At 34.6% G+C, this 24208-nt stretch overlaps 1 protein-coding gene and 1 pseudogene across 5 annotated transcripts in view; both read left to right on the plus strand.

Moving 5' to 3' along the window:
• Window positions 1-21970, plus strand: part of FAM120A (family with sequence similarity 120 member A) — a 143626-nt gene extending 121656 nt beyond the window's left edge. For 3 of the 5 annotated variants that reach the window (XM_074283655.1, XM_074283651.1, XM_074283652.1), the window contains 5 exons: window positions 955-1138; window positions 1903-2040; window positions 4122-4263; window positions 11281-11377; window positions 20072-21970. In XM_074283655.1, coding sequence (XP_074139756.1) covers window positions 955-1138; window positions 1903-2040; window positions 4122-4263; window positions 11281-11377; window positions 20072-20383 — 873 coding nt within the window. In that variant the 3' untranslated portion in view covers window positions 20384-21970. The remainder of the gene's footprint in view (window positions 1-954; window positions 1139-1902; window positions 2041-4121; window positions 4264-11280; window positions 11378-20071) is intronic. The other 2 variants (XM_074283653.1, XM_074283654.1) reach the window with 1 other exon arrangement.
• LOC141552270 (receptor-binding cancer antigen expressed on SiSo cells pseudogene) lies at window positions 4856-11274 on the plus strand (annotated as a pseudogene).
• Window positions 21971-24208: the final 2238 nt, after the last annotated feature.

The following is a 24208-nucleotide window of genomic DNA, read 5'->3' on the forward strand; positions in this document are numbered from 1 at the left end:
CAGATTTTAAGTAATATTTTTATTTTCTTCTATAGAAGAAATCTTGTTTATGCATCTGAATTTTTATTTTTATTGGTAGTTGCTAATTTCAAAAGTCTTTCTTAAGAGAAAAAAATTGTAGAGACCAGAAATTCCAATTTACTTCATTTTTCCCCATGCACATAATAAAGAAACTAGTTGAGAAAAATAATAACTTTACTAAAGTTGCAGAATTAGTCAATAAATAGTCAGTCATTAAACATCTACTATGTACCAGGGTGTTGTTAGATGTTGGGGATATAAAGTCAAAATTGCACAAATTAAATTCACAAAAATCTTTTTAATATTTCTATTTTGCAACAGCAATAACTAAGAGGAAATGAAAGAGGGAAATTTTCAGTATAATAACTCTTAAAATCAAGTCTCTGCGGTACTCTGTTTAAATGTATAAATAATGATTGTTATTTTGTTAAATACTTAATAGTATTAATGTAAAGGTTAGGAGAAAAAAAAAGGCAGTGAATACATGTGTATTGAAAGGAAGATTACTGATCTCTTCATTCAGCCATTTACTGCCCACTGTGTGTATCTCCCTGGGACTGGCATATTTCTAAGAAGAGTAGTAGAAGTTGTTGCATTATATTTACAACTCAGTCACATTTTTAATCACTAAGTATTTTTTTTAAGTTAGATACAAATTATCTTTTTTTTTAAGTTTATCAATGTCTGTGGTGTAAAGATACTTTAATAACCTTTGATTATATTAATAAGAATTTGCAAATAATAGACCTTGTGATGTTTTCTAAGATTTGAGCCCAAATTTCTCAAAGTGTTATTTTAAAAGGTTATCATATTGGTTGATAGTTTTGTAATTAGATATGTCTCGGTAATTTTATATTTTTTTCTTTCAGTGTTAATTTGTATTAGCTTAACTTATTGCTAAAAATTTTTAAATATTATATATTTGATTTCTAGGCTGAGCAGGCTGCCAAGGTAGAAAAGATGCGCCAAAGCATCCTGGAAGGATTAAATTTCTCCCGGCAGAATCATCCACTCCCTTTTCCACCTCCTCCTGCTCTGCCTTTCTATCCAACTTCAATGTATCCTCGACACTTTGGGCCAGTCCCACCACCTCAGGGCAGGGGTAGAGGTTTTGCTGGTAAGTACATGTGAAGAGCAAAAGTTTTTTTAACCACTCAAGTGGATTTTCTTTTACTTATTTATCTTTTATTGTATCTAATGATATATTCACATAAATTGCAAAAGTAGAATGTGGACTCTGTTTCTAGTGCTGTTCAAATTGTCCACCCTAAACACAATATTTAGAGCTCATCATTGTTAGTATTACCTATGAATTCTGCAGGGGGATAGGCAATGGAAGGGGGCACTAATAAGTTGTATACATTTCAAAGATCCATCTATCTATGACAAAAGACTGAGAGGAAAAACAGGATCAAGAAACACTAATTTATAAACCACTAAAATTTGTGAGTGTAACTAAAACCAAGATAGACACCCTCTCTTTATATCTGTAAATGTGCTCTTTTATGGTTATGTAGAAATCCTGTAAGATGCCAAAGCTGAAAATAAACATACTCCCTTCTCTGTTTCTAATCATTAGAACTTTAACAGAAACTAGCCTTTGCCCAAAACCAATGTTTACACATACTCTGGATCAGCTCTCTAGAGGAGATCCTGGGGAAGTGATATACCCAAGTTTTGCCAGTTTTAACCAAAACTCTAGGATAGTGAGGTGTTCTTAATTGTTTAATAAAATTGTTTATCAATCAGCTTTTGGTGTAGACGTTTCACTTTTTTAAAGTCATATTTAAATGTGGCAGTCACCACAACTTAGAACCAAGCACCGAGGTAACTCTTCCCTCCTGGTGAATCCCCTGTCTCTCTTTGCCCTGGGTCTAACAGGAGTCTATGGCTTTGGAGGCCCTTATGGGGAAACAGTAGCGACAGGTGCTTATCGTGCCTTCCGGGTGGCAGCCACAGCAGGACACTCCGCAGCCTTCTCGGGCAGTGACAGCAGCAGGACTAGCAAGTTACAGGGCGGTAATTATACCTACACCTTTTCTAGAGCTTCTGCCAACAGCTTGTGCGCCATGGTCTGTTGGCCCCTTACTGACGGCCAGTTTTTCTTCTTCCTTAACTGCCTATTAACTGCTGCCCTCTTCTACAGAGCATTTTTCCCTCTAGGTCCCTTTGATGGCATTTTACTAACTGCTAGCTTCAGCTAGAATTTTTCTTCAGGCCTTAGTAACTTCTTAATATGTTGCTATGTCCTCTTGTGAGTTTTTCAAATGGATTTGATATCAATATTCATGATAGGAAGAAATACTTTAAAAAAAAAAAAAGTGTCATTGTTTTATATGTAATAGTGTCTCCCAGTAGAAGACAGTAAAATTTGGTAAATTTTAATCCTGTACCAAAAGTTCTGGCATAAAATTTTTGTACATTAATTAAAACCTGCTTTTCAGGAATATGTTAGATAAGGATAATTAATTTGGAAGTGTTGATGAATTTTGCCTAAATAATATGAAATTTATGGCACATATGTAACATTGGTCCTTGACTCTACAGAACAGAATAAGCTGGTTCTGTACTTTTATGTTGTTGTACTTTTTTATTATTTGCCAAGATCATCTTATGAACTCAGTTATGAGCTCAGTCTATTTAATACATTTAAATAGCATAGCAGGATATGTTTTTTTTTTCTTAATAGCAATAAGATAGGAAAGATAAGTTACTGAAAAATATCAGCCTTTAGTTCTTTGCAGGCTTATGAAGTTGCTACTCCCTTCCCCCTTCTGTTTCCTATCTGCCTTCACTACCACTGTCTTTTCCCATCCAGGCCTTTACCAGGATGGTTTCCTCCACAGCTTTCCTTTCCTTCCATTGTGCTACCTCACTAATTTCTCTATTTGGTTCTCTGCAAAGCTGCCTCTGCTTCTTGACTTAACAAGTTTCCTCTGTGATGCTATTTATTTCTCCAGCCTAATCGTGAAGCTAGCTAATGGTTGGGATGAATTTTGGGTTGGTTGGGAGGTAAGAATGATATTTGGTTGGAAGACATTGAAATAAATATCAGTTTTTCATCTCTCTTAAGGGCTAGTAACAGCCTAACCTAGACAAGAGACTATGATATTATGTGAGGGAACTTGAAATCCCACTTCTCCCTTGCTTTGAGAGTTCTGTGCTACTTAGAGTACCAAAGAGGATGCATAATCTTCATTTAAAGTCACATGAACACAAGCTGACTCATAAATTCATTCCTCAGTTTTTCAGACACAATCCTTTCATTTGTTTATCTATAGGCTTTTGAGTAGGTTGTAGAATTTTGTCCCATATGTAATATATTCATAATTAATCTAGGTTAATTAACATTGAATACTTGTAACCCTTCTTAAGCTTGTTGATACTAGGCATTTAAGATTTGACACATATAAGAAGCAAAATTGAATAGATTTTAAGCATTAACTCAGAATTGTAGGGAAAAGAATGATGTTTAACAAAAAAGTTGCTTAGCTTTTTAGATTTATAGCAAGACTATATTAAAAGACTGTAAATTGCAGATTGGAATCAAAGGCAATCTTCTTAGAATACAGTTTGAAGAATACACTGTCTTAATCACTTTTTTTAACATTACATGTGTAATACCCCTAATTACATGTTAAAAACAATTTTAAAAATTAAAAAGAAAATATCCCTCAGTAGCATACTTTACAGAATCTGTTTCTATATGCAACAGAATGAGGTCAAATGAGATAATAAATTATATGTAGCTATTAGTATATATGACCTAAGGCACATTTTAGGCCCAATGTACCTTATATCATGTAAGCTTTTTGAGTACCTGGACATGCTTTAACATGTTTTATAAGACAACAGATCCAATCCTTACACTGAACTGGAAAAAATTGGGATGATTAACCTGATTTTTTTTTCTTAAAGTAACAAAATGTTCTTTTGAAATCAAAAAGGGTAGACATGGATATTCCACATAATAATAATGAAGTCTATAAACTAGAACAGGGAGTCTTCATATAAAACAAAGTTGGTGAAAGAATTACATGCCTCCATTAAACACCTTTAATTCTGTGGTTGTAAAGATTTTTTTTTTCTTTTTTGTGCAGGAGTCCAACCTATTCCTTCTCAGGGAGGGAAATTAGAAATAGCTGGCACCGTTGTTGGTCATTGGGCTGGAAGCAGACGAGGACGGGGTGGACGAGGGCCTTTCCCTCTACAAGTTGTTTCTGTAGGAGGACCAGCAAGAGGGTAAGTTTGTAAGTTCAATATACAGAGCTTGTTCTTTGGATTGAAAATTTTTGTTTTGGCAGGAGCCCTCCCAGCCAACACATGGTATTCTTCCAGCCATGTAAGGGTTCCTGCCCACCCAGCAGCCACCTCTGACCCTGGCGTCTTTATAACTGAACTTTACTTCCAAATTTCTACAACAAACCTTTTATTTATTGAAAATTTTTGTTTTGCAAATACAAGTTTTTTAAAAAGAGGAGGATTCTAGGAAGATTAAATAAGTTGCTATATTTCAAACTCTCCTGAGTTCTCCCACAAATAGAAGAAATTTGCACCTCAGGGCAAACAGTAAAACAGAGGGTCCTACTGACACAACCAAAGAAGATTTGAAGAAAGATCCTGGGCTGGGGATTAATTTGTCTGAGTGCAAACACTTGCAGGCTAGCTGGTTGTGGCTGGAGCCTCAGCAGGAACCACAGAGACTCTTCACCTCACAGTCTGGGTCTGAGTCCTAGAGGACAGACAGGGAATGCCAGACTCAGCTGTACTCAATGCCACAGCCCTGTTTGAGAAGGAATAATCATCCAGTGAGTGCACAATCAGGGGGACTGGGATGCTGCTGACTGTGGGCGCTCAAAGGAACAGGGAGCTCTTGGTTTGGGGTTCCTGGTCAGAGGTCAAGAGCTGAAGGGAAGCTTGAGGCATCATCCCCCACCCCACAATTAGAGAGGCTAATTAGTACATTTTATTAAAAAGAAAAATGAACTGGTAAAGAAGAAAGAACCTCACTATTGAAACATATGGGAACAAGGAAGATTGGAGTTCATCTTCAGAGGAAGACACTTTAGTATAAAAAAAGCTTCTACCCCAAAGAGTAATAGTTGAAATTCCCAGAGAGAATTTAGAGAACTCAAAAAAGAATTTAAAAAACAAATGAGAGACATTGAGGAAAAACTTTAATAAAATAAAAACAAAACCATCCAAGAAGAAGATTATGGCGGGGGGGGAAGATTAACCAACTAGAAAAGGAGGTACAGTCTCAAAGATTAAAATAATTCTTTGAAAATTAGAATTGGGCAAGGGAAAAAGCCAGTTTACCTATAAGAAACCAAGAGCAAAGCATATTATAAAGAATGAGAAAACAGAACGGAATGTGAAACATCTCATTAAAAAATAAAAGATCTGGAGAATAGATCAGGAAGAGAGAATATAAGAATAAATGGACTGTCAGAAAGTTGTGACCAAAAAGAAAACCTTGATTCAGTAATGCAGGAAATAATCCTAGAAAGTTGTCCTGGAATGATAGAATATGAAGGGAAAGTAGAAATAGAAAAAAATCCACTGATCACCTCAAAGAGATCCTTTGTGGAAAACACACAGAATTATTGTTAAATTTCAAAACCCCCCAGATCAAAGAGAAATTTTTGCAAGAAACAAGAAAAAAAAAAAAATCAAATACGCAGAAGTTAAAATTAAAACTGTACAAAACTTATCAGCAGCCACAATAAAAGACTATGGGTCTTGCAATCATATCTACCAACAATCAAAAGAACAAGGCTTGTGGCCAAAAATACCATATCCATCAAAATTACCTATAATTTTGAATGAGAAAAACAAACTTGCAGATTTTCAGAACTTTCTGTCAACTAACCCCAAACTTAACAGAAAATTTTATAGGTAAAAGTTTTATATTAAAGATTGATTTTAAGGAACTCAACATGGAGAAACTGTTGAAACATGAGACACATTGTTTATGTTTTTTCTACATGGGAAATATATATACTATATGTTTAAGGTTTACATCAACAATAGGATAAGCTCAAAAGAAAGATTGGCAAAGTTAAGGTAAAAATAGTAATTATTTCATACAAATGAGACACAGAAGAAGAAGAATAGACATAGAGATATTAGAAGGGGATGAAGGACTCGTAGTTCTGAAAACCTACTCATATCAAGAATGGGTTCAATAGGCAACACTACATAGATATCATGAAGGGGTGTAGCATCCTCCAAAATTTATAAAGAAATAAGAGGGGAGAGATGGGGAAGCAAAGGGTGAGGGAAGAAAACAAGGGAGGGATTCCTGGGTGAGAGGAGGTTAATTAATAATAAGGCAAGTTAGGCAGCAGAATTTAATTAAAGAGTCAGAAGGAATACAAAAGATGTTGGGGGGGGGGTATGTATCTCTGAATGTCTACATATGTATACATAAATATATCTTGTCTTAACTATAGCTTGCTTGGGGGAGGTGGAGGGGGGTTCTTAAGTATAGACTGCTTGGAAGGAAGAGGGAGATTAAAGAGGAGGAAAAAAGAATAAAGTAAGTAAAGTGTGCAGCAGAGAGCCAAGAAACAATTTACAAGGAATATATTTTCTTTCTTGATCTGGTCATTTGTTATATATTTTGAATCTTCCCTAGTGTTCTGCTGGCACATGACAGTGTTTTCTTCTGTTTTGCTTTATTTTGTTTTGTATTCCTTTTCTGTTTGTATTTTTTTCTCTCTCTATTTTTTCAAATAAAATAAATAAAAACAACAACCACAATGTGTGTGCGCGCGCGCGCGCACACACACACACATATACAAATACCTTACTAAATTAGTTGAAACTTCCTCATTTCAGTGGACTAAATGATGCCTCAATAAAAGTAGTATTCTCTGTGACATTATATTAAATCGATTTTATATATACTTTAAGTTGCCCTATATTTATCATATTTCCATCTATAGCACTTCTTGTATCTGACCCAATCTTTCTATTCATTCAGCTATTAACCTAGGTCAAAACTTAGTAACTTTTTGTTTGAACTATTATGGTTGATCTCTGTGCCTTAGATCTATACACTTTCCTCCACATAGTTGCTAAAGTTATTTTTCCTAAGCCTTAGATCTGCCCATGTCACATTCTCTACTCAATAAATTGGCTCAAATACAAACTCTTTAATTTGTCATTTAGAGTTATTCACAACTTTCCTTTTTTACCTTCCTCAGTATGACTCTTAATTCACCTTCTTAAATGTTATAATACAGCCAGTTTGGCTTTCTTGCCCTTCCTTCCATGTCCTATCTTGTGCTTTTGCATAGGCACAAGATGCACACCCAGCCTGGCTGTGTTCTATCTCTGCCATCCACCATCTACCATCTTCCCTCACCTGATAGATCTCCCTCTCAAAATTACTTGGTGTCTATTTTGTATCTTTTATGAAGAAGAATGCAGTGAGCAGAAAGCTAGCCTTTGTGATGGGAATACTATTGCTCTTAATGGGAAATGATGAGCAGGATGTCCTCAGAAAAACCTTCAAAAGACCTCCATGAGCTCATGCAAAGTGAAATGTGCTGTATATAAAGTAATAGCAATGTTGTAGAATGATCTGTTGTGAATGACTTTGCTATTCTCAGCAGTATAGTGATCCAGAACTATTCTGAAGGACTTAGGAGAAAATATACTATCCATACCCCAGAAAAAAGAAATGATTTTGTCAGAATACAGATTGAAGCATTTTTATTTTTTTTTAACTTTATTATTCTTGAGGGTGGGGGGGTTGGAGGAGGGTGTCAGAGATCTACGTCTCCTTTTGCAATATGACTTATGGAAATGTTTTTCATAACTTCACATATGCCTTCTTAAGATGGGGATAATGTGGGAAGGGAAAGAACTCGAAAGATTTTTTTTAATTGTTTTACATTTAACTAGAAAAAAATATTAAATTTAAAAAGCTAAAAAAAAATCTTAAGTTCAAGTTCTATTTAGATACACTGACTACATAATCCTACTAGCTTAGGTTACTTTCTCTTAGAACTGTAGACAGTTCTCTTAACACTATATAAATTGGCAGGTATGTGCCTATGTGTGGTGCATAGCCTGTGGTAGCTCAGTCTCTGGCAGGGAGGGAAAGGGGTGGGTTCTGCTTGGCTGTCCCATAGTTTCAGTATTTAAAGTTTGTACCTGCCTAGCCATAGCACTCTTATTCATTAACATAGTAATATGCAGGTCTGGCAGAGGATGGAAATTAAGTGGAGATCAACTAACTTTAAAAAGCACAGGGGATAATTGGCCAGTTCCTTAGCAGTCAGAAGTTGAAAACTAGAGTTCCTGGGGTGAATATGCACCCCCAAGTATAAAGATTGAAGGAGGGAATGGAAATGGAACAATGGAAACCTGACTATTTTAAAGACATGGCACCAAATGTAAGGAAAACACAGAAAATCATTGAGAACAGTTAAATTTTGGCCTCCCAGATAGTACCTCAGGTTTCTCCAGGAGATTAGCAGCTATACAATTTAACTAGCTTAGATACCTGGGAGGAGAATATAAATGCATGGGAAGGAGAAGATACAGCCTGGCAGGCAGAGGAAGTCCCAAGGCAGCAGGAAATAGCCAACAGAGAAAAGAGAGCAGCAGAACAAGAAAGGAAGACAATGGAAAAGGAAGATCAGCCACTAATGAAGAAAGAGCAGAACAAAGTTAGTGTGGAACTATCATAACAGGTGTTTACCATTTCCACTTGAAGGGTTTTGAGTGCCATAATATATACATCATTTGTTTGGGTATAATATTTTTAGAATACAAACAAGCTGTTTGATTTCAACGTGCTCATCAGGCTATCCAAAATACCAGGATTCTCCCATCGCCACTTGAACTGCTGGTAGATGGGACTTAGAATATTATTTTAAAAGTCTTTTCATTTTGTCTTTCTTCCATATCTTCCAAACATAAAAGAAAATTGATTGCTGCAGCGAGATTATTATAAATGGGATAAGCCAGCAACTCTCCTAGCTTGGAAAAAATTGGGTGTATATAATTTTCTGGTGGGAGAATCTACTCTATTATGTTTTCCTTCAATTTGTATAAAAAAAGAAACAAACAATTTTTAAAGGAAAGAAAAAACTATATAAGTCAAAGAAGAGGTGTTGACCTTTATTGAAAGGGGGAATTTCTTCATACAGAGTTCCCAACAAAGACTAAGCCAGATTTATATAAGAATTAAGAGCCATTACCCAGTTGACGAATGGTCAAAAGATGTGAATAGGCATTTTTCAGAAGAAAAAATTCCAAGGTTTCAGTAGCTATATAAAATACTCTAAATCACTGATCATCAGAGAAATGCAAATTAAAATTACTCTAAGCTTCCACCTCACAGATTGGTGAAAATAACATGTTAGAGAAAGTGTCAGAAAATCCACTGTGATACAACATGGAGTTGTGAATTGATAGAATCATTCCAGAGAACAGGTTTAAATTGTGCCCAAAAGGCTGTAAAGGTGTTTATTCCTTTTGACCTGACATTCTACTATTAGGCTATACTCTAGACAGATCAAAGAAAAAGGATCTATATGTTCAAAAAATTTTATAGCAATTTTTTCTTTGTGGTGACAAAGAATTGGTCATTGAGAAGATACTTATCAATTGGAGAGTGACTGAAGAAATAATGGTATATAAACCCAATAAAATACTGTTGTGCTATAAGAAATTATAATGGGGTGATTTTAAAAAAAACCTGGGAATACAAGTATGAACTGATGCAAAGTGAAGTGAGCAGAACCAGAAGAACACAAAGTAAATAGCTACATTGTAACAATAATTAAGTATGAATGACTTAGTGACTCTGATCAATGCAGTATCCCACCACAGTTCAAAAGGATTGTGATAAAACATGGCATACATCTCCATATAGAGCACTGATGGACTCTTGAATTGAAATTGAAGTATTTTTGTTTCTGGAAGTGGCTAATTCAGGGTTTGTTTGTTTGTTTGTTTTTGTTTTTGTTTTTGTTTTTGTTTTTGTTTTTGTTTTTTCATAGCTGTACATATTTATAAGTGGTTTTGCTTTTCTTGCCTTTTCAATGGTTTGGGAATAGGAAGAGAAAAAATTTGGAACTTAAAATTTTATATAAAGTTCTCTACAAAAACAATAATAATAATGGACCTTTACCATTGAAATCACCAGTCTAGTCTACATCCCTATTATTGTCTATATGCTTATTTGTGTCTATTATCATCTTGTCTTATATATATCTATATCTAAGATCCTTAAAGGCAGAGATTATTTTAGTTTTAGCTTGATATCCCTAACATTCAGCCAATGTCTGGGATATGGGATAGGCTTAAGAAATACTTTATTTATTTGTTTGTTTGTTTGTTTGTTTATTTATTTATTTATTTATTTTTGAACTGACTGAGGGTACTATTGCTTTTTTTTTTTCCCTCTGAGGTAATTGGGGTTAAATGACTTGCCCAGGACCACACAGCTAGTAAGTGTTAAGTGTCTGAGATTTAAACTCAGGTTTCAGGTCCTCCTGACTAAAGGGCTGGTGCTCTATCCACTGCACTGCCTACCTGCCTCTTCTGCTTTTCTTTTAAATTAAGATACCTGAAGCAAGTCAGAATTGTATCTGATGTTCCTATAATTGATAAAGCATTTTAAAATAATTTTTGTTTAAATGTAACCATTCAAATGAAAATAATTCCTGTTAGATTTGTCTGGTTTTTAGTTTTGAGTTTAGATTCCATTTTGTACTAGGGGCAAAAGTTCTTTTTACATTGGTGGAAAACAACTTTTACTGTTTCCTCAATGTTTTTACATGAAATGAGTATGTATTAAGTTATAAGTAATGATCCCTTAGTTTTTCTGTTTTCAAAAAAAAAAAAAAAATTTCCCTTTAGTAATATAGGTTTAATAAACTAAGTCAACAATTGACTTCAATTTACTAGTAAAAAGAGATATTTTATCTTTGAATTCACAGTTTAGTGCTTTGCGCAGCCATTTTATTTATATTCACTAATTGTTGACTTAGTTGTTCATTAATTGTTAAAAATTTAATTTTACCCACAAAACACAAAGATATTGATACCCTATACCTCCTGTTTGATACTTGGGCAGATACATAGTTGGTATTGCCTTAAACCTTTGAGCATAACTGTTCTGAACATTAAGTTAAATCCAGTTTGTGTCCATTGTATTAGCTTTCTAAGAATCATTTTACTTTATTTGAAGAATTGTCTATAAAAAACTGAGTTTGTTTTTGTTTTATACTTTAGGCGTCCGAGAGGAGTTATTTCCACGCCAGTGATTAGAACATTTGGAAGAGGTGGAAGGTACTATGGAAGAGGTTATAAAAGCCAGGGAGCAATTCAGGTAATCAGAAGTTATTTCCTTGTTTTACCCCATATACTATCTTAAATTAATTCTCCACTTTCCATGATTTTTATTTTCTTTACTGGTCTCTACAGGAAAGGAACTTTAGAATGATCTCTTTGCTAGCAAATCATTGACATTTTTGCTTATTAAAAATTAATGGGAATATTAGCATGTTGTTAACAGCTAACCATTGTAAAACACTTGTCACGAGAGATTTAATGAAAGTGATCCAAAATATTTCAGGAACAAGTTTATATTAAATATTTTTCATTAAAAACAGATGATTTGAGGACTTAAGAGGGGGGAAGATGTAAAAGGAGCTTTTAGAATTTTATCCTTCTCCCCTTTCTGTACTATTTTAACCAATTCTATTAACTTACCCTTTTTTAATTGTTTTTTTCCTAGTTTATCTGAGCATGTCTACCATAGAAGATTGTAATTGCTGTTTGACACCTCTTTTAATAATCTTTTTTTGACCACTGTAACTTTTGAGAACAGTGATTGCATTTAACTGAAATGTCCAATTTTTATATACTTATACCAATTATAATACATATATAAACAAAAATACTTATTAAAACTTTTGAAGAGTGGCTCACTCATATGATCTAAGTAGGAAATTCCTATTCCAAGAAAACCCTCCTATTTAAAATGTTATCCTTCCTAATACTTTGTTGTTTTCCATTGTTGTTTTTTGGGGGTTTTGTTTTTGTTTTTTTTTTTTAATTTTAGTCTTGGGATCTTGGAGTCAAGGGGGCAATACTAAAAGCATCAGAGAGGAGCACAGTGTCCATTTCAGAGATCTTTTTGGAGTCTTGCCCTAAAGTTACCAATGACTTTACTAAATCAGTCTCTTAGTATTATTTGACAATCCTCACCAACATATTCCTTCTTTCTATGATAATTCCCTTTTCCTTTTTCTCCTCATACCTTTCTTATTTGCTCTTTTTCTGTTTCTTTTACCCATTCTTCTCATTTCCATTTCCTAACTCCCACAGGACAGTTGACATCTTCCAAAGCTTTGTTCTCATCATTTCCTTCTTTGTACATTCATTCATTGTCTTGATCATCATCTCATTGAAGATACACCTCCTAGTCACCCACTCAAGACCTATTGGATTTCAAAACCCTATTAATCTTAGCTGCCCATAGGAAATCTTCATCTGAATGCCTTGCCATTACCACAAACCCAATATTTCTAAATCTGACCTCATCTTACTACCAAGGTAATCTGAATCTTTCCTTCATAGAATTATAGAATGGATCTAGGAGATTGTCTAGTTTAAGGGTCTTAACTTTTTTGTGTTATGACCCCTTTGGACAGCCTATTGAAAAATAATTTCTTTAAATGCATAAAACAAAATGTGAACAGTGAAAAAGGAAGTCATTTCCATTGAAATACAATTATCAAAAAAGAGAAAAATATTACCTTAGTATAAAAAAGATTGTATAAAAAATCTGAAAGAATATATACCTGCCAAAACAGATATCTAAACACAAAACACATTTTATACAAATAAAGTTAGATCTAACTTGTTGAAGTTAGATCTAACTAAGTTGAAGTAATATTTATTATTCATGGGTAGATAAAGTCAGCAAAATAAAAAACATGACAATTTTACCTATTTATATAATTATATCCCAATTAAATTAATTAAAGAATTATCTTGCTGAATTGGAAGACGCGGGGAGTCAGGAATTTTAAGGAAGGGAAAGATGTAAAGAAACTAGATTCAGTAAAACCTTAAATCATAAGATGAGAGCATTGTTGAAGTATAAAATGGATAATTTTGATTTTTTTAATTAAAATTTTCTTGTATAAATAAAACCTATGTAGCCAAAAACAGAAAAATTGGAGGGAAAACTTTTCAGACACAGCCTCTTGGTTGGAAAGACTCTTAGTTGAAATGTGATTGGAATGGAATATTGCTATGATGTAGGAAGTTGTTTTTTGTTGTTGTTGTTGTTTTTTTTTTTTTTTTTTTTTTTTTTTTTTTTTTTTTTTTAATTATGGAAAGACTTAGACTTAAGAAGATGCTGTCTACCTTCAGAGAAAGATGGCAAGTGGAAATGAGTATAGTCCTACATATATGTATATGAGTGTATGTAGACATCTATGTATATGTATGTCTACATGTGTGTTTGTGAGTGTCTGTGTGTGTGTGTTTCCATGCTTAATTGTGGCCTTCTTGGGGAAGGGAGGGGAGGAGGATATAATGTAAAAACTGCACAGAAAATAAAAGGAAGCAGATAAGGACAACTTTGAAAACAATGTGTAGTATTTATTATATAGATTTTAATGAAATGGAAATTTATTGCTTTATATCAGCTGTATATATGGGAATTTTTTTAAATTAAGTTTGAAATAAATTTTAAAACTTTAAGAAAAAAGAAAAATAATTATCAAAATAGTTTTTGAAAGGCAGGAACCCCTAATACAATAAAGGAACATGACTTATCTTTATATACACAACATTTATGTATGTGTGTGTATATTACAAGTCCATACTATATATTATGTGTATTAAATCCATATTATATATTTTTACTATATGTTATACTATATAAGGTGACTAATCTCAGTCTTTATTATTATTCTACATCCAGCATTGGGCATTATTATATCTAGCACTCTCTCCTACGCTTTCACTTAGCCTTAAGCTTTCACCTTTAAAGTTTGTTTTTTGATCCCCACTGTAACTATGGTTGTTATATGGTACAATAGATAGGGTCCTGAGGCTGGTGTCAGGAAAAACTGAATTTATTGCTATGTTACCCTGGGCAAGTCAATTAACTTCTGCCTCAGTTTCCTCATCTTTCAGGGTTGTTGTGAAGATCAAATGAGATAATAATTATAGATTGCTTTAGCACAATATGCCTGGTACAAAATAGAATTATATAAATGTTAGCTACTATTTATTCTTAAATTTTAACTCTTGCTTTTTTTTTTCTTTTGACCAATTTAAGTCTATGAGCAATTTGTTTAAAATGCCTCTTATCAGTTTAAAAATCTGTTCATTCAGTATTCCCCTTACCATTACTTACCTCTAGTTTTGATTTGTTGTTTTAGTTTGTTTGAAGGAACACAGTGAGTGCTTTTTGGATTTATCCTTTTTCTTGATTTTTATTTTAATAAAGTCCTTCATCAGGATATGCCTTGAGTTACTGCCAATTGACAAAAGTTATCTTATCTAAATTCATCCAGCACAGACTAATTTTCTTAAAAGAGCTTTCTTGTCAAGTCTGCCCCTTCCTCCTGGACCTACTGTAGATAGATAAGCAATATCTATTACATCTAATATCTAATGCAGACTCCTTTGAGGCTTTTTTATAATCCAGTCCACTCAATCTCATTTTCCATTGATCAGCAGTCACCTTGGACTTGTAAGACTTAACTTTTCTCTGCCCCATACACATGCCATACAAATAATTGTTTTGTCCTTTTATTCATGTTATTTCTCCTTCTAGAATGTCCCACCTTTATCTTTCTACTTATTCAAATGGCATTTAATCTTTGTGAGATAGGTTACAGTTCTTCTTACTCCATAAATGTTAATAGCTATTCTGATTTATTCTGCTCTCCCTTTTCTGACATCAAATTGCATTTGATAGGCTGAAATATTCACACTAAGTAACATAGAAATCTGACCCTCAAAAAGAATGTTTTTCTTTTTTCTGAAAAACCTAAAGGGACCCCAGGTTAAAATGCTCCTGTGCACATAGTATGGAAAAGCCTTTTAAAGCTTAGATTTCATCAAGAGAACTGTGGTCGAGTTAGTGTTCCTTCTTAAAAATAACAACAACAAAAACCCCATGAAAATAGAAGTTATTCAGGAAGTGACAGTAACAGCAATGAAGTCTGGTGCTTTTCATGGGTCACAACGAAACAATTTTTTCTTTTTATATAGAAAAGGTTGAAAAAATTGTTCCTATAGTGGTCCGATCACTGAAAATATTTAAGAGCTGTATTAAATTGTGATAAAATGAATTCTGATAACAAGATTAGCCATGTTGTTGTTTGATATTTTATTTTTTCATGTCAAATGTAAAAACCATTTTTAATATTTGCTTTTTACAATTTTGAGTTCCACGTTCTCTCCTCTTTCTCCCCTCCTTCTCATAAGATAAGATGTGCAGTTATATAGAACATCTTTCCATATTAGTCATGTGAAAGAAAACACCAAAAAAAATATCAAACAGAAAAAAAAAAGTATGCTTCAGTCTGCCTTCAGGCTCCAAGAGATAGGTAGCATTTTTCTCTGGAGATAGGTAGCATTTTTTTATCAAAAGAATTGTCTTGGGTCATGCAGTAGCATAGCTCTTGAACTGAATTAGTTTCTAAATTGGTTAAGATATAACTTCATTACTTTTGTCTGTGATAGCTACCTGAGGATAAAGATAATGTGCAAGAAGGATATATATGTAAGATGCTACTTTTATCTTGGAACACCAGTAGTGCTATTTTCTGGTGTAGTGATCAACAGGCAGGACTCAGAAGGAATACAAAAGTGTAATTCTATGCCATTATTTTTCTCTTGCCAATAACCTTTCGAACTGAAAAACACACTGAAGGTAATGGTGCTGTTCTTCTGTCATTAGTGCTTCACATATATTATTTTACTGATTTTGAAATGGAGACAAGGCAGTTAGTACCATCCCACCTTACTCATAAGGGAACTGAGACTTAATTGAGATTTAGTTCAAGGATAAGACTTCTTAAGACCTGATTGTGTGTGCAGCACTGCTGACTGTACCTCTATCTCCCCTCTCTACTAGAAGCACTTAGGATTTACTCTGTCTTCTTACTGAACCTTTTAGGAGAATACACTATTCGGTCATTCCTGCCACCATCCTTTCTTGAGGAGACAGATTTAATATAAGGAACACACTCAGGAGAGAGCTGCCACTCCCATCCCATTCCATTTGATGGTTTCATCATCCTGCTCTTCTCATGTGCTCTTGTCAGCTCATTCGATTCAGCTAGCAATAGTACCATTTATCACCTGGGGAATACAGCATGTAAAATTAACAAAATTTATTAATGACTTGGTTTTCCTGGTTACACAGAAACATTAATACAAACCACAACATGAACCAAATGGAAGGAAGAATCTATAAATAGAGGGAGGGTGTGACTTCTCCCTGAAAGGGAAAAACAACAGTAACTCATGTGCACAAGAATGATAAAACATGTGAGGAAGAGAAAGCACAAATTTTCTTTTCTTTTCACCTTCTCCTTTTACACTCTTCTCCCAACCCCTATCCTCATCCAGAGATCAAAATCAATCACTGTCATAAGGTCTTTACTTTTCTTTCAGCTCTTCCCAGCAGAATGTACCTCAGCAAGCAAGGCACAAGTCATTGCACCATAACTTTCCCCTTTTTTGATCCTAACACCCTTTCTAAAGTAGCCATTGGTAATTAGCACATAAATTAACACAGAATTATTATTATTGGGTTTATATGATTTCAGTTGACTTTAGTTTGGTCACTCAGAGTAGACCCTAAGCTTTTTTAGGGCAGGGACTGCATATGTGAGTACTGCAACATAGGTGTAGTGCAGTGGTCCTCAAACATAGGGGGCCAGTTCACTGTCCCTCAGACTGTTGGAGGGCCGGACTATAGTAAAAAAGAAAAACTCACCCTCTGTCTCAGTCCCTCAATCCATTTGCCATAACCCCTCGTCAGACCGCATGTGGCCTGCAGGTCATAGTTTGAGAACCCCTGGTCTAGTGAATACGTGATAAATTCTCACTTGTGGTTGAGAGAGAGAGATAAATATAATAGAATGGAATTTTTTTTTTTTTTTGAAAAGGCAACATCTGAGAGGAAATGTTGTTTTCTTCTTATGTTTATAAATTGTCATTTTTCCTCCATCAACTTCATTGATGAAAGAACATTAAATGAGATTTCTTTTTTATCAAGATAATTATTGAAAGGCACTGTTCAAAGAATCTCAAATATGAAACAAAATTGCAGAATGTAGAGGGCTATAATAATGATCCAATCTAACCCTCACCTCAAAGGAAATCCCTATAAAATAGGCCTGACAAGAGGTCATTGATATTCTACTTGACCTAGAAGTCAGAGGAGCCAAACCCCTCCCAAAAATCCCATTCTGTTTTTGGACAGCTGATTATTATGATGCTATTTTTTTCCCCTCTGGTATCTGGGCCTAAATTGGCCCACTCTTTGTGACTTCCACTCATTTTTTGGAGCCAATATAACCTATTTAATCTGTCTTGCACATAACAGCCTGTAAGATATTTGGAGCCAGCACAACTTGTTATTTTTCATGCCAAAAATCCAATTTCTTTCAATAGATTCTTCAAGTGTCATGGATTCAAGTACAAGACACTGGTTGGCCTCCTGGATATTCTTAGATGGCAGGACTTAGACATCTGATTACAGAGAGGATGAAGGGATTGGCCCCGGGCTCCATTTTCCTGGAAGCCCAAGATCCCACTAGTGCTGTGTTTTTGTTTTGTTTTGTTTTCCTCCTCTATAACATCTCACTTTTACTTGAAGTGCTTCTTTAGCTTTTGCTTGGTAACTTTGGTAGAGAGAAGGGGTGATGGAATATATTGCCTTCTGGGTTGTTTATTCTTATGTTCAAACTTATTTAATGGGAAAGAAATTTCCTCTCACTTAAAGAAAAAATGTGCTTCTCTGAAACTGCTCTTTTGCTTTCAGTTTTACCCGTTAGCATCAGACAAAATAAATCATATCTTTCTTTCATTAATGTCTCTTCTGACATTTGAAAAGAGCTGTTTAAATACTCCTTACACACACACTAAAGTCTTTTCTTTTCCAGGCTAAACTTCCCATTTCCTTCAGCTGATCATTGAAAAGCCTGGTTTCAGGTCTTCTTCATCTTGGTTACTGTTTTTTGGTCATCCTCCAGGTTGTCAGTATTCTTGCTAGAGTGTGGTCCTCACAAGCAGTGAGTAGTGAGTAGTGTGCCCAGTGTGCTCTGTTGGTTGCCCTTCTAATGTGAAATGGCATTCAATTTTTTGACTGCTTTTTCATACTTTTGATGCATCTGGACCTTTTGGTCCACTAAGCCTGCCTTTTCTGTTCCCTCTATCTCCCATCATTGTCCTACCTATGACACCATTCCTGGGGCCTTGGGCAAGCCTCATCTCAGTTTCCTCATCTGTAAAACAGATACATAGCCAAGAAGCATTGTTAATGGTACAGTGGAAACAAACAAAGGACTCAGCACTCCCCATTTAGCTTGGACAAATCACTTAACTTCCCTGTGCCTTCATTTCCTTGTCTGTAGAACTATATGACCTTTAAGAATTCTGTGATTTGAAGAATCTTAAGTTCTTTTTAGCTGAGATTCACTTGTATTTCTCTTAAATTTCCTTCTATTAAATTTGGTCTGTCATGATCCAAGATACTGACTCTTACCCAGCTTGTTAGTAAATTGGGTAGGCATGCCATTTGTGCCTTCATATAGATAATGATTTTTTTAAAAAAAGTCAAGCAACTCAGGTCCAAGAATAATAGATCCTGGAGCAGCATTCTCCTAGAGACTTCTTTCCAAGTTGGACATTAGAACATTTATGATCTCTCTCTGATTTCAATCATTCAGCCAGTTCCAAGACCCTCTTAGTACATATCACCTTGTCCACAAGGCTATTCTATCCTGGACTAGAGGAAGATGCAGTGAATTAGAAGGCAGAAGTCTCAGTTTCTTCCCTAGTGAATGGTTTTCTCCTCTGTAAAATGAGGGGAGCTGTGCTAGGAGGGCAAATAAAGATTTGCTCCTGTTTTATGTATCACTCTGATTTTCTGATTCTTAAGAGAATTATTGGGTAGCTTTTGGTTACACATCTACAAGGAATTTTTAACCTTTATGAGAAAAGCAGAATCCAAATTGCTTACTTCATTTTAAGACAAACTTTTTTTTTAAACATCTTGAAAGTGTTTTAAGCTATAGAAAAATAAAACCAAGCCAACTATAAACCTATCATTTTTGTTTGTCATTGTAGTTCTCTTAGAAATTATTTCGTTACAAAGTAAAAATTCATATTTTAACATTTGGATCCAAGTACAGCATGAACATATCACTTAGAAAATAAGTTTTCACTTTAATAAACTTAATATAAACATTTGGATTTATACATGAGAATGGTTCTTCATTTATAGGATTAATATGCCTCATTTATAATCCAGTTATTGGGGGAAGGAGAGAAATCAGTGTTGCTTCTGCACAGAAACATTTATATTTATCTCACACGTGCTCAAAAACAACCCCAAGTGTGTTCTGTGTTCGAGGCGTGTATGTTTGATTCACTTATTTAATAAACTTTTGCAAAGCCTACTGTGAGGTGCTTATCTAGGACTTTGGCAAAATCCCTTCAGTGGCACTTGCCCTTTTGCCAACCATTGACAACATCAAGTGATTAAGAAGAGGAGAGGGAACTTAAAACTGGAAGGTATCGAAGCTAGTGATCCCTGGAAAGCAACCCTAAGGGAGACTGTGATGTGAGGCAGAGGTGATAGGAAAATCAAGTGAAATACACAGCCTTTTTGGACTACTACTGGGTACCTACCATATACATGGAGGTAAAACTGTTGTCTGTTTTGTTCAAGTATCATTTGACTAGTGTCAGATGTCCTTTCTTCACCAGCATACCCCTTGAAGTTTTCTTACTTCTCATTTTCTCTTGTGTTGAACAGGGTAAACCTCCTTATGCTGCTTCAGCAGAAGAAGTGGCCAAAGAACTTAAGTCAAAATCAGAGGAATCAAAATCCTCAGTCGTGTCTTCAGATGGATCCCTGGCTGAAAATGGAGTAGTGAATGAAGAGAAACCAGCTTCCCAGATGAATGGGAATACAGCAGATGGCAGGGCTTCCAACCAGTCTGAAAGTGCCTTGAGTAATGACTCTAAAATGTGCAATACAAATCCTCACTTAAATGCACTAAATGCAGACAGTGTTTGCCATAAAGATGATACTCTTGAGGCAGCTGTCTTAAAAAAAGAAGAGTAAACTTATTTTTTATAGAGGGTGAAGGATGTTGGAATGGTAAGGATTAGGAATATCTGGAAAGAAAGAGAGCCTACAGTTATGTACATTTTTTCCTTTCCGTAAGAGAAAAATGAGGACTTTGGAAATTCGGATCCCTCTTTGATGTCAGAGATTTAAACAACACATTTTTAGTTTTAACCAGTTGTAGTCAAAATGCTACAATAAAACACAAAAAAAAGAAAGAAAATGAAGAGCATTTGACTCCCGCACTTAAAATGAAGTATACATAAAAGTTTAAACTGGTTATGACAAAAGCTTGTAGTTTTGTTTCTTGAAATATAAAGAAAACAAATTTTGGCAGTCTTTAAGTATATATAGCTTAAAATATAATTTTTAGTATTTGGCACCATATGTATGCCATTATATTTGATTTTGCATTACTGTGTCACAATAAAAGCTTTCTTTAAGGCTTTGATTTCATGATTATGAAAAAAATAAGGCACAACCACAGTTTTTCTTTCTTACTTAAAATTTCATCACTGTTGATGTGGTTCTTTTGTGTTAAAAATGTGCAACTATCGAAACTAAAAATTATAAGAGTAATCTTGCAGTTCTGCTGATTTTCACTCTACAGTACGTCATACATACTTTACAAGCAAGTTCAATGGAGATAAACTTGAAATCATAGAAGATGCAAATGACCTTTCAAAATCAACACAATGTGTTCTGAAACTTTTTGTGACTAATACCATGCATCCGTGATCAATGAACTATGTGGTTTTGAATCGGACGTAGACCATTAGTACTACTATTTGAGCTAAACTTCTGCATGGTTCATAATTTTTAAAGTGTGTAGTTAATATTATGCATGTTATTGTCCTTTCTTCCATTCTTACAAGTACTGTGCCCATTTGCAAAACAAAAAAGCTAATAATCAGTAATAGTCCTATAAAAGATGTTAACTATGTTTAGTCATTGACTGATCTTGCTCTAACCTTAAAATTTTGTGATTATTGACCTCTGTTGCATTTATTCTAAAACTTAAAAAAATTATCTAGCCGTTTTGAATATCAACGTTACCCTGGTGTACTCATTGCTGTATGCATTATTGTTCTCTGTTGCTGTTTTATGCCTTCATATTAGCAAATATGAATTCTGTGAAAAACAAAAAAAAAAGCTTTGATCTTCAAAAACTACCCCCCTTCTGTAGCAGGAAACAAATTGCTTGTTCTTGAGAACTTTCCCATCAAGAATTTAGTATAAGCAAATATACCTGTATCATTTTGATGTTTTTGTTAGTGTTTCCAAACTTAATGTACTTCGAAATCAGAATCATTTCTTTATATTCGTTTTCATATAATTCTCCTGATGCTCTTCATCACACATTAGTGATCAGAAATGAGGTGTAATTCCCCATTCCCTGCCCGCAAGAGCTAAGTAGGTATCTTAATGTAAGTTGAAGGGAGTTCTGCCCTAACTCATGGATTGTGCAAGAATGAACTACTGTTGGGTTTGATTGACTGTAGATGGATTGTGGTGTGGTGTATTTGAAGGCTATTGAATGCAACTTACAATGCTTAATAAAAATCTTTATTCTTTTAGTATAAACTATAGTATGCCTTTTTAATCTTTTTTTTTTTTCTGAGTTAATTGGGGTTAAGTGTATCTGAGACCAGATTTGAACTCAGGTTCTCCTGAATTTAGGACTGATGCTCTATCCACTGCATTACCTTGCTATTCCTTTAATCCATTTTTTAAAGACTGCTAGCTAAGTATATTTACAATCACACACTTCAGCAAAGTCAATCTCCTGGATTTTAGTAGTTACTTAAGAACGTTGATAAAGTGAATTTTTTCCTCTTAGATATTTAATAGCAATTCAAGACTTAAAAGCCTAAAGGGATCACTTACCATGTGGCAAGTTAATAAAGAAATAATTGCTTTTGAGCATTTCATCACTAAACTTAATGGAAGCAGAGGATCAAAATTATATTTGCCATCTTGCAAACTGAACTTAGGAATGAAAGGACAGACACATTGGGAAATTATAAATAGAAGTTATTTTAGCCCCCAGTAGGAATTTTATGATTTTTCATTATGCCACAGATTTTAACTTCAAGTTAAAATTTTTGTTTCCGAAAATAGTAATTAGACAATTCTAGACATATGCTAGAACTACATTATTTACTGTAGGATCTGGAAATTAAGAATTGTACATTGTTTGCATTCTGTATCAGATTGAAAGATAAACTAAATATCATCTTATACACAGAATGTGATTTGACTTAAATGTTAGCAGATCAACATGGTGCTTTGTGTTTTTGTTAATCCATAAACACATCCACAAATATAGATATAGTATGAGAACTCATACTCCTTTCTCCTGTGGCAATGATTACTGCTGCTACTAGTAGGCAGAACTCGAAAGGCAGCATTTATGAAATGGTAGGAGAAGGCTGGCTTTTTAGAGACAGAATGACCTCTACCCCACGTCTAGCACTTGTTGGGTATCCCAGAACAAGTTATTCAATCACTTAATAACCTCACAATATTCATTACAACAATAAGGTGCATAGTTGCTATGCAGAGGCAACTTTCTCTTATCTTCTTGTATAGAAAGGAAAAAATAATTTCCCTTAAATTTTAAGGTCAAGAAAGAGGCATAGAATGATACCAAGAATTATTATGAAAAGACACCATCTTACATCCCATCTACTTTTTCAAAGAGGTGGGGATTCTGTATGTGTGAACACTGATGTTGCTTATGGTTATTTAAATATTAATTAGTTTTATTGATATTTTTCTCTTAAAATATTTGTTATGAAATGACTTGAAAAGGAAGACAAGAGGAAATTTAAGTGATTGATAGAAAACAAAAAGATCAACAAAAATTAAAAGTAAAAAATGTAGAATGCTAAGAGGGAAGACTTAATTTCTCACTGAGTGGTATATTTAGCCTTAGAATGATTAAATGAAGAGAATAGTCACCCATAGCTTCCTCATAATAGCATTTACATAGCAAATTAAGGTTTACACATTTTCTTTTGTGTAATATTTAAATGTTAAGCATTTATTTAGTACCTATGATATGACTGGCACTATGCTAGCCATGGTGTATATTAAAAATAATGAAACCATTCCTAATTACTAGAAATTTGCAGCATGTATCTGCTTATCTACCGTGCTGAGTACTCATTTTATCTTCACAACAACCCTGGGTGGTTGGTGCTATTTCTTGTTGTTTAGTCATGTCCAACTTAGCACAGATCCTAGAGGAGTTGGTCATTTGCTTCTCCAGCTTGTTTTGCAGAGGAGGAAACTGAGACAAACAGTGAAGTGACTTGCTGAGGCTCACACAGCTAGTAAGTGTCTGAGATCTAATTGGAGCCCAAAATAGCTCCCAAACTTAAAAGCTTATTCTGTGACTTTGAGGTCATGTGAGCAACAAGAGGGAGGACTAGATATTTTCTCTGATCCCCAAGACCTCACAAGCCTCTCCAAAGCATAAATTATGCACCAAAGATAAAGCAACCTAGGCTGCCTCCATGATCTGGGACAGGGCTTCTTAAAACTTTTTCCACCCGCGGTCCCTTTTCATTGGAGAGATTTTTACGCGACCCCATCTGGAATCCTAGCTGAGGTGCTTCTGGCAGCACTTGTGCATGCAAAGTGCACACGCTGTGCATTCCCAACCCAGGCTGCAGTGAAGCTGGTGATGCAACAAGCAGTGCCAGAAACTGCTTGAGTTCTCTATGCATTTGATTTTGATTTGATTTTTTGTGTTCTGAAACCTATTTCTGTTGCCAAATTTTGTGCCACCCCTGCATTTACTTATTTGACTGCATA

This window comes from Sminthopsis crassicaudata, chromosome 1 (assembly GCF_048593235.1).
Source record: "Sminthopsis crassicaudata isolate SCR6 chromosome 1, ASM4859323v1, whole genome shotgun sequence".
Classification (NCBI taxonomy): Eukaryota; Metazoa; Chordata; class Mammalia; order Dasyuromorphia; family Dasyuridae; genus Sminthopsis; species Sminthopsis crassicaudata.